Source organism: Strigops habroptila, chromosome Z, assembly GCF_004027225.2.
Source record: "Strigops habroptila isolate Jane chromosome Z, bStrHab1.2.pri, whole genome shotgun sequence".
NCBI classification, from domain to species: domain Eukaryota; kingdom Metazoa; phylum Chordata; class Aves; order Psittaciformes; family Psittacidae; genus Strigops; species Strigops habroptila.
Window position 1 is genome coordinate 50112605 of NC_044302.2, and position 9996 is coordinate 50122600.

Sequence of the window (9996 nt, forward strand, 5' to 3'; positions counted from 1 at the left end):
ACATGGTTCTGTTTTATGGATTTCACAGAGCTGGTGAAACAAGCAAGATAATCTGTAAGTCATCCTTCTACTGAGGCTGGGTCTGGGAATCCACGGTTTTGGCCTCATTTCCCAGTTCCCTACTTAAGTCCAGAGGCATGCCCCAGGTTTCAGAGTGCACTGTTCCAGTGAGTTGCAAGCTCCTACAGCAGCATACACCAGCCACTGTACCACAGAGCTACTGCTTCCATGTATTTGTCCTACACAGATCCTACACACCTTCTACACAGTAGAAGTATTGCTGGCCCTGCGGAAGAAAGCCTTTATATTCATCTTGGAACATATTTCTTTGACTTTATTCTAATAACCCTGCAAAAGCTGCATCTTGAAAATACATGGTTTGATTTACAACATTAGGTGCTTCTAGTACACAAAATTTCTGCACAGTTAGTTTTCTGGGATGCACTCAAGAGCAAAATGGTAGCAGAGAAACCCTAAACTAGGGAACAGCTATCCTGCAAGCTCAGCTGTGTACACTGCCAAGGGTTCTACCATGGCTGGAATGGGGCAAGTCTACTCTGGACTTCAAGCATACACCCTGATACTACTACAAACATCCACCAACCTACATATACGTATGTACTCCAAAAGATAACTATGCTTCATTCAAATGCATCCAATGCCCTTCTGGAAATTACACTGGTGAAAGCACCTATGCATCAAAATTAATTCATCAGATCAATTCAATCCACCATTTTCAAGCATATAGCTGATTAATCACCAAACTGATTGAAACTTTTAAGGCCCCCTAGAAGCATTCCTACCTTTCAACTATTTCAACTGGTCTGATAAATTACAAACTCTTCCTCCAATATAAGAAATGCTTACAACATAGACCAAGTTGCACATTATCACTAAGTTTAATCTTATTGACATCCAGTATGAAGGAGTAAAAAGAAGAATATGTTTACCCGATTGAGAAGAGATAAGACTTCAAAAAAAGTAAATTTCAAATTTTCATGGAAGTGATGATCATCATGCAGTCCTCCCAATACTCAAGACACATTCACAGTTGCCCTGAAATCTTTTCCTCTGTTCACAAATGATCTTGAAATTCATGCCTAAAACTCCACCAAATTTATGAAAACTACACAAGTTAATTTCTTGATGGAAAAGCCTGGTTTTTAACTATCTCAAGAAGGATTCCAAAGTGTAAGTAATTTTTGTTGTATTTAAAAGAATCTAATTTCTAACAAGAAAAATAAATTTCACTGCTCTTAATTGCTAGCTAGGAATCTGAAGAGATTTCATGTTCAGCTGTGTATCTACTTCAAAATACATACTGGTTTTATGTCTCAATAGTAACTGAAAATTAGAAATGTTCATTTTCACCTAACAGTGCAAGTGAGTATTTTCAACAATGCAAGCCATTTAAAAACGGTAAGTTCTTCTTGTCAGCAGAAGTTAGTACAAGCTCTGCTTAGGTTAAAGCACTGCTATTTGACTCTAAGTGAAGTATACTTGACATTATCTGGACATTCAGTGAAATCTGCATACGAGTTGTGCAAACTAAGATTTTGCTGAGGTCAAATTTAAAGCTGACAAGACTCAACTTTTTTTCCAACCAAGAGACTTGTATTTTCCCTCAAGATATACCCAGGCATCACATAATATCAAGTAAGTTCACTTCATTGTAAATCAAATTGGATTTAAAACTGACCCGTTTTTCCTCACCTTCACTAATTTTTTCAGCCAAGCCACTTCAGCGAAATGACAGTTTTCGTACTTGTCAGCTAGCAAAGCACCAAAATAGGAACATCAAGCACAATATAAAACTGCTTGCTACTGTAATGCATTGTTTCATTACACACTTAACCAGTCATGACAAATGGATGGCGTGAATAACTTCCTGTTTATAGCTACTGATACAACTTGTCTGCTCCCCTCCTAAATACTGACCAAATTTGTTTCCAAATCAATTTTGAGTACTTACGTTTCAATTATAACTTGATTAAAAGATGGTAGTTCTAGCCTGAACTACAAGTTACAGCGCATGTTAAGAAAACAGATGTTTTTCTACCAGTGTAGAAGCAAGATCCTTAATGCTCTGTCACTGTTGAAAGCATTGACTCATAAACTTTTCTTCCTGAAGTCCAGTCATGCATTTATGGCAATTGCAAAGTCCTAGTAACAAGATGAAGCTGCCTCAAAAAGGAAGGATGACTCAAAGGTCTGAACATTTTCCAATAACCTTCAGAAGCAGGGACGTAGAACACCCTGAAACTTGTAGAGATCACCTGCTACCAGGAACTGCTATATCCAAAGAAACACTAGCTTTAAAAAATACCACTGTTCTGCTTCACAGAATCAGGTTGGGGTTGGAAAGGACTTTAATCACGACTTTAGATCATTTAGTTCCAAACCCCCTGCCATGCTTCGTGCTGAAAAACCTCTCTGTATCTACAGCTAAGGCAATGTCAACTGGAAAGCTGCTAGGTCACAGTGCTCCTGTTCTTCTTTACTGATTGCCTTATTTTTTTTTCACACTTCCAAGAAGCCTGCCTTAAACAAGGTCTGCAGAGTAACTGTCATCATCCTTTACATCAGAGGCTATTGCAACTTCTCCTTAACTTGATGTGAGCTCTTCCCCTTTCATAGCTACTTCAACCATCTGTCAGCAAATCAAACTATGTGTTTGCAGAAATTTGACTGTTAAGTGTTCACTGTGCCTCTGCTGCCCAAAGTTTTATGAATTATATCCACCCAAAAATCAGCACTTAATTATACCATCACCATCCTGTGAATCCAGGATCTACAATTTGATAAAGTTGTGCCTATAAGCTTGGTAAACTAATATTGCCTGTTCACATTCAAAATACTGAAAGAGCCTTGAAGTCTAAAGCAGCAGGTTTTGATACGTAAATGACAGACCCAAGTTTCACTGTCAGAATGCAGCTTATAACAAGTCACCTACATGGCTTCAATTCATGACAGCTTTTTAAAATAAAAAAATTAGTCTGTAGCTACCTTTCTGACTAAGGAATAATGTAGCTACTTTTCACTAAAGCTTCATGGTGAAAGTTTTAGACTCCTATCAGTCTGAAACACACTTTATTTTAGGTCATCATGTTTCTCCTCTTCTCTGCTGTTATTCTTTTGTCCATACTTGTTGCTCAAAGGAAGCATAAGAAATCAATACACATGAAGAATGGTTGCTAACTGTGTGCTGCATAGCTTCCTTGTTCCCTGCTTTTCACACAACCATGCACCTGGTTTATTCTTAATTGTTCAGCCTTATATGTAAAACAAGCAATGAAATATTGGAAAGTTAGTAAGTTTACACAGATAGTTAAGCAAAGAGGAACTGTAAGTAGTATTTCTTAACACAGATATGTTAAAAAAAGAAAAAAAAAAGGTGTGATTTCAGGGAATTTCCATCCATATATCTCAATCCTAACTGTCCATGACTTTTTTCAGTATACAGAAAATCCATCCTAACCATCTGGAACGTCCTACTGACTGCACAACTGGACAAAGTGGCACATCACAAGCAAGATTCATTTTGTCTTCTTTGCAAAATACTGTTGTATTGAGAAGAAAATTCTTAAAAAAGAATAAAGGGCTAGTATTAACATTAACCCATACCAGAAAGCCTTAAAAATGATACAGGAACTTAAAGTCACAGTCCTAACCCCCACAGAAGGAAGAAAAATCCATGCCTATTCTCAAAGTGTTTTTCCCTAAATCTAGGAACATGGACAAGTAAAACTATGTAGTGAGAAGGGAAAACCCATTATATGGAATTAAAAACAAGGCTACATGGACTCAGTGTATTATAAACTTGTAATCTATCCAGTCTTAAGTGAAGTGATGCTTAAACTGCACAGAAGTTCCACAGCTTTGTTAATATCTCTGCACTATCTGAAAAGCCACTTTCTGGAACTTCTCTCAGCTATCCCATACCTAAATCGGTACTAAAAAGTCAACTTTTTCACGAGATACAACTAATTTTTGAAGAGACAGCAAGCACCCCACAATCATCTGCTCATTGGAGTATTAACATGAACAGGGGTATCTCCATCTCTGACTGTTTTCTTGAGGATATCAACTCCCTGATTCTTCTGCCGGAGAACATCACACAAACTGAAACTATAATTTCATCACTTATTCTCATCTTTTGCTGCATTTTTGTCAGGCCAAAGAGTACCTGGCTAAAGCAGTAACACAAACAAGTTTCAAACACATCACAATTAGCATACATGAGCAGGCAGAACATTCCTCAGTAGGCTCTAAAGGACAAGGGTTGCTCATTCCATGCCATCACTGCCTTCCACTGACAAGACTCTGAGTTGTTTTATATAAGTTCTTTAAGTTGAACCAAGATAACACTGCCCCATTCCACATAAAAACACTTAGCCTGTACTTCATAGAACAGCGATTATACTTACAAATTAAAGAAAAAAATCATCGCATATTCAGTCTGCAGTTGAATTAGTGGCCGAGAAAGATGAAAACTGTAATTTTAAACAGTAATTATAGCATAAAGTTATTTTCCTGATGCAATGACCTTTATCGCAAACAGGAAGAAACAGAATAACTCAAGTGTTTCAAAATAAGCCATTTAAAGGACTAATAGAGGAATTTTCCTATCTGGTTTATGGCACTTAACAGCTTACCAGGACATAAATATTCTAAACTTTTTAAAGATTATTTTTCTGTTAGTATAATCTCTGTTCTAGAAAATTTAAAGCTAAAATAGGACAACTACTGATAGTTTCATATTTACTATTTAACCTACTCAATAACAGTAGTCAAGAAGCAAATTAAAGTCTCAGTTACTGGCAGTGAAGTATTTGTAGGGATGTTACGTTACCCACTGAGTAGCAGCACAAATTACTAGTGGAGTTGTCAACTGATTTTTAACACTAAAACCCCCTCAAAACATTATCTGACCTAACCAAACATAAAACTTGCAGAAGATCCCTTTATCCTTTCACCCTGATAGGAGATTGAAAAGTATCAGATTTTGTTCCATGGCTCACCATAAAGATGAAGTTCTCTATTTTCATGGAAGGACCTCTAGAACAGATGTTTTCTGTTTTTATATATTGTATTTTTACTTTATCAACAAGATATATGAAATAATTTATGAACTGCTATAAGTTTCTGCCACCCCATCAATGCAACAGCTGCCTGCTTTTACAAAGAAGCTTCAATGGAAATATTAAAGGAAGAATATGATTATATTTAAAGACTGCATAATTTAAACACATAAGCAGTTTTGTCAATATCTTATTTAGCTTCCAAATCATTCTGCCTTTCATTCATGCTCCAAAAGGTAACAATTTTATGAAACATTCATTCAGCACACAGCAAACAAGCTTCTCCAGTTAGCTAGCTACCAAAGCTAATGCAACCATGCAATTTGCAATCATTAAAAAAATCAACTTTCTTTGTATGTAACTTTGGAACTTGACAGTGCACATCACAGGACATGCTATTCTCATATCAGCATACCCTCCCATTGGAGTAGCATTACTACACAGAACTGAAGAATGAGTTTCTGTAATTCACTGACAATCTTTGGCAATGGCAGCCTCTCAATGAATACTCTGACAGCCCAGTGACCACGTTCTGTTCCTTCTACAGTATAGATAATTTCCCTTATTTACATGTCCATCATCTTTAAGTGTCACCATTAGCAGGTAAACAAGAATAACGTCTATTAGAAGAGATGCTTTGTCCAACACAGGCAAAAATGAAAGCCAGCAGCATCTAGCATTTGAAAAACAAATTTGCTAGATTGTTTGTCTGTGCAAATACGCTTTCAGGAGCAAAAACCAAGAAATTTCTGAAAGCTACTGTTCAGGCTGGTGTGGTGACTTGCTCTCCCCATTCTCTCCCAAGGTCAGATATGCAGGCTGCATCAACTGTTGACTCAGCAAGGACCATCTCAGTCCCTCAACCATCTGGTACAGACTGATAGAGGTATCCTGACATGTCTGAACAAGAGGAAAAGATACTCCAGGGTACCAACTGAAGAAGCAAAAAGTTAGCATAAAAAAGCACATCCTGTTCACATTAATAGCAAGGGATCTGACAGAGACTATAGTTAGGGCACCCTCACCTAACTGTATAAAAACCAAACATAGCAGCAAGCATTTGGAGAACTCTTATCACATGTACCTGGGCTACATCTATGCAGATGCCCCGGTGAGAGCAGACACCCATGTTGTGATGGAGACACATATGGAATTCTCAGGCTGCCAAGTGACTTACGACAAGAGTGTCCTCTGTCACAAAAGAGTGTGAAATACTTAGATTCACTCACATTTACTAAGTGAGTATACAATCAATTACTATTTTACTTAAGTAAAATTGTGTGGCAGCCTGTGCACTTAACTGGAGGACACAAAAGAACCATAACACCTGAAGCCAGCATAATACTAGATGACCTTTGAAGGTCCCTTCCAACTCAAACCATTCTATGATGTTGTGATCATATGAAGGGAAAGCAGGGATTAAATGTAAAGGCCCCCACCCATTTCCTCTAACATTTCTTAACCACAGTGAGCTACTGAAATGCCCAAGTAGAAAACACCATATTCCAGTAGCACTCAGTGCATCCTGTGACACGCTCAGTCGTGCGCTGGGACGTAGTACCAGTACTAGAGATCATCACCAGACCGACCCTCCTACCTGGCTCTCAGCTTCCTCTCACAGCACACCACATTTTCAGTTGGCTGGGTCCCACCCCTAGTGTGGAACCTCCACAAAACAAACATGGAAACACAACCAAATGGGGTTTACTCATGCAGCTAGTGTCTAAGCTTACAGCATGGCCAAACACGTATCTGCACCAACACAGATGACGAGCACACTACAGAGCTGGAAAGAGCTGCATGGTGTGAGAACAACTGATCTTATGCTGCCACATGATACTGTGTAATGCTAATCCACAGACTCTGTTCACACCAACTGAAAACAAAGCAGACCATATGATCTTACAGAAAAGGCCATCTCTCTGCATTGGCAGATCACACATAGTTCACCATGGATTTGAAATCTGAATTTAGAAAGTAGCACTTCACTTTCTAGTAAGGAATTGGGCATGAAAGGACTCATGTAGAAGAAAAAGAGATTCTGTATTTATAAGCCTGGAAGAGAATGCTTATAAGCCACAGTTATAGAAGCAAGTATCAGAAGGTGTCAAACAGATTCAAAACTCAAAGATAAATTAATTATCAGCAACAAAAACAACATGCTAAAGACAAATTCAGATCTGAAGACAGCAGAAGATCAGACTCCTGTATTTCACATACATTTTTGTATTTATACTCAATATGTCCTAATGCTTGTTTTAGCCAAGCTATGGTCTGCTAACAAAAGCAGTTCTACCCAATTTCACTTAGTGAAATACACTTAAAGCATCCTGAAATAAACTGTAATGCTGAGACAAAGGTGGAACACAAAGCAGTGGTTACAGATAAATTTGCAAGAATGCTAGACTTCAAGCATGTTCCTGTTTGCTTTAAGTCACCTAACCTGGCATAATCACCCTGTCATTCTAGGAAGCCTGTGTCAGATCCTGGGTAACAGCAGGCTGCTGCCGACGTAAAGTATACAATCCTTGTTTCAGAACCAAGAACTAAACAGCAGATACACCTCAAACATAGCTATCTGCCCTTGCTTTCCTTTGTTGCTCTCTGGAAACTGCTGTGGTCCCTCCTGGGAGAAATGTCAGGGCATCAGCAGCAAGAGCCAGTTTGTTTAGCATTCACCTTGAAGTCACATCATATTGAGTGCCTACATTTCACTCAGAGACTCTGCCTGGATGTTTAGTAAAGAAGTTCCAAGTACAAGCTAAAGGCAGAACTGGACTTGACATTTAGTCCTGTTTTAAATGCTACTTACTACGTAAAAACTGCCAGGGTTTGTTCAAGATCACATGCCAAAAGTGTTTAAATAACAACTTTTTTGTCCTTTAGAAGATAAAACAGTTGTGAAGACCAATATCCTGTTGTTTTCCACAAGCAAATTTTTTTTGTAAGTTTAACTGACATAGCTAATCTTGAAGAATCAAATTTTTCTTCCATGGTGGTCATTAAGATTTGAACAAAAAAGCTACTCAGAAAAAAACAAAAAATCAATAAATCTACTTATTAAACTAGCTACATACAATTACAAGAAGCAACTACAGAAAATAACTTCAATACTGAAAAGAAGCTCTGAATAGAAATTTGAGGTACTCCACATAAATAACTTCAACCACCTGTTCAAAGTTAATGAACTATGTAACTGCATCAATGTGGACAAAATCACATTTTAGCCTTTTAAGACAAGCTTTAAATGTCTCTTCTGCTAGAAAACAAAGCAATTCTTCTTACCACAAGCACAAGATACAAATTTCTACTAATTTTTAAGTAGTTTGCACACGTCAAACATAGAACCTATTTTAAAACAGACTAGCAAGTGGCGTGCCAAGACACCTACCCAAAAATCCACCGAAACTGAAAACCACCTAGACATTTAACTCCAGGAAAGCCTATACGCAGAATGAGATCAGCCTCCTGACACTGGTGCTTAAAGTTAACATCTTTTCCTGCATTTCACAGTTTTTTAAACAACCCTGAGCGGCACAGGCACATGTGCATCTTTGGCACGGTATGACACATTGTCATTTTAAATATATATATACACATATATATATACAACCCAGTACTTCCATGAGGTCCTACGTGGACTATAAACTCCTTTGAGAGTTCTGTTAGGTGGCGAAGGTATTCTAAACCACAAAGCAACTGAAGAACTCTCTATGCAGCACACTGGCTCTCGATGGGTATTCCTGAAGCGGACAAACAACAGCGACCACTGCTCCTACGGCCGGTCCCGGCGGAACACCCACCGCGGCACTCGCGACAGCTCAGCGTGCCCATAGCCCCGGTTAAACCAGCTACGAGGCGGCAGCCAGCCCGTCAGAGGGGCCGGCTCCCGGCGCAGGAGGAAGCGGCCGGACCCGACCGGGCCGGCACCGCCGCCCGTTCGCCCGCACAGGGCCTCCCCTCGCAGGGCGCGGCCTGCCAAGAAGGAAGCCCTCCCGGCCAAGAAAGGGGGGACGGGGCGAGCTGGAGGCCCGAGGAGCACAGCCCAGCCCCGCAACGGGAGGGTCGGTTCCAGCCCGGCCCCGGGCGCGGCCTGCAGCCGCCGCCGCCCGCTCTTACCCTCCGCGATGACCCTCTTGATGCGCAGCTTCATGTCGCCCATCTCCACCGTCTGCCCCACGAAATCGTTCTGGTCGCGGCTGGCGGCCCCGAGGGAGCCGGGGCCCGCCAGGAAGTCCAGGGCGGACTGGAAGAGCGACATGGTCCCGGCAGGCGCTGCCCGGCTGCCGGGCAGGCGGTGCGGCGCGGCGGGCGGCTCCGCCAAGCTACCGACTGCTGCGGCGGAGGGCGGCCGCTTCCTCACCCGCTGTTCCCTGCGCTGCGGACTGCTTCCGGGAGCGTTGCGTCATTTGTGGCCGCGCTCCGTGCCCGCCCCGCCGCCGCAGCCAGCCGGGGCGCCGCCGCCGCCGGGCCAGCCACCGGGGGAAGCCCGCCGCTGCAGCCCTGGCGTCCCAGTTGCCTTCCGACGCGCCTTGCGGACGGCGCGGCGGGGAGCGGGGCCGCTGCGGGCGGGGCGGCGGGGCCTGCTCGGGGAGGAGGGGCGTCGTTCCGCGGCGGCAGGTTTGCCCCGCTGTTACCGCGTAGCAGGTTGTCAGGCACCAGGAGTCCCTCGTGTCCGTACATCTTAGACCGGCACAGACGGCACTCCAGCAGCACATGCCCTTTCCACACGGTGTTGCCGTAACCCTTTCACTGTTCATTTGCCCTCGGGACCTCCCGTCTCCTTTGCTCTGCCCTTCAGCCCTGAAGGGCCAGCCCTCGGCCCTCCCGCAGCCCCGCTGCCTGCCCCTCCGTGCGCAGGGGAATGTGGTGGTGGTGCCTTCCCGATGTGCTGCAGTACGGTGGGGACATGAGT

The 9996-nt window shown here is 42.0% G+C and overlaps 1 protein-coding gene across 6 annotated transcripts in view; it reads right to left on the bottom strand.

The window, feature by feature from the left end:
* Window positions 1-9454, bottom strand: part of GAK (cyclin G associated kinase) — a 74238-nt gene extending 64784 nt beyond the window's left edge. For 5 of the 6 annotated variants that reach the window (XR_003989327.1, XM_030471344.1, XM_030471342.1 and 2 more), the window contains exon 1: window positions 9201-9445. Coding sequence is in view for 5 of the 6 variants with exons in the window: in XM_030471344.1 (XP_030327204.1) it covers window positions 9201-9342 (142 nt within the window). In the remaining variant the exon portion in view is untranslated. Of the gene's footprint in view, window positions 1-9200 lie in introns of all 6 variants that reach the window. The other variant, XM_030471343.1, reaches the window with a different exon arrangement.
* Window positions 9455-9996: the final 542 nt, after the last annotated feature.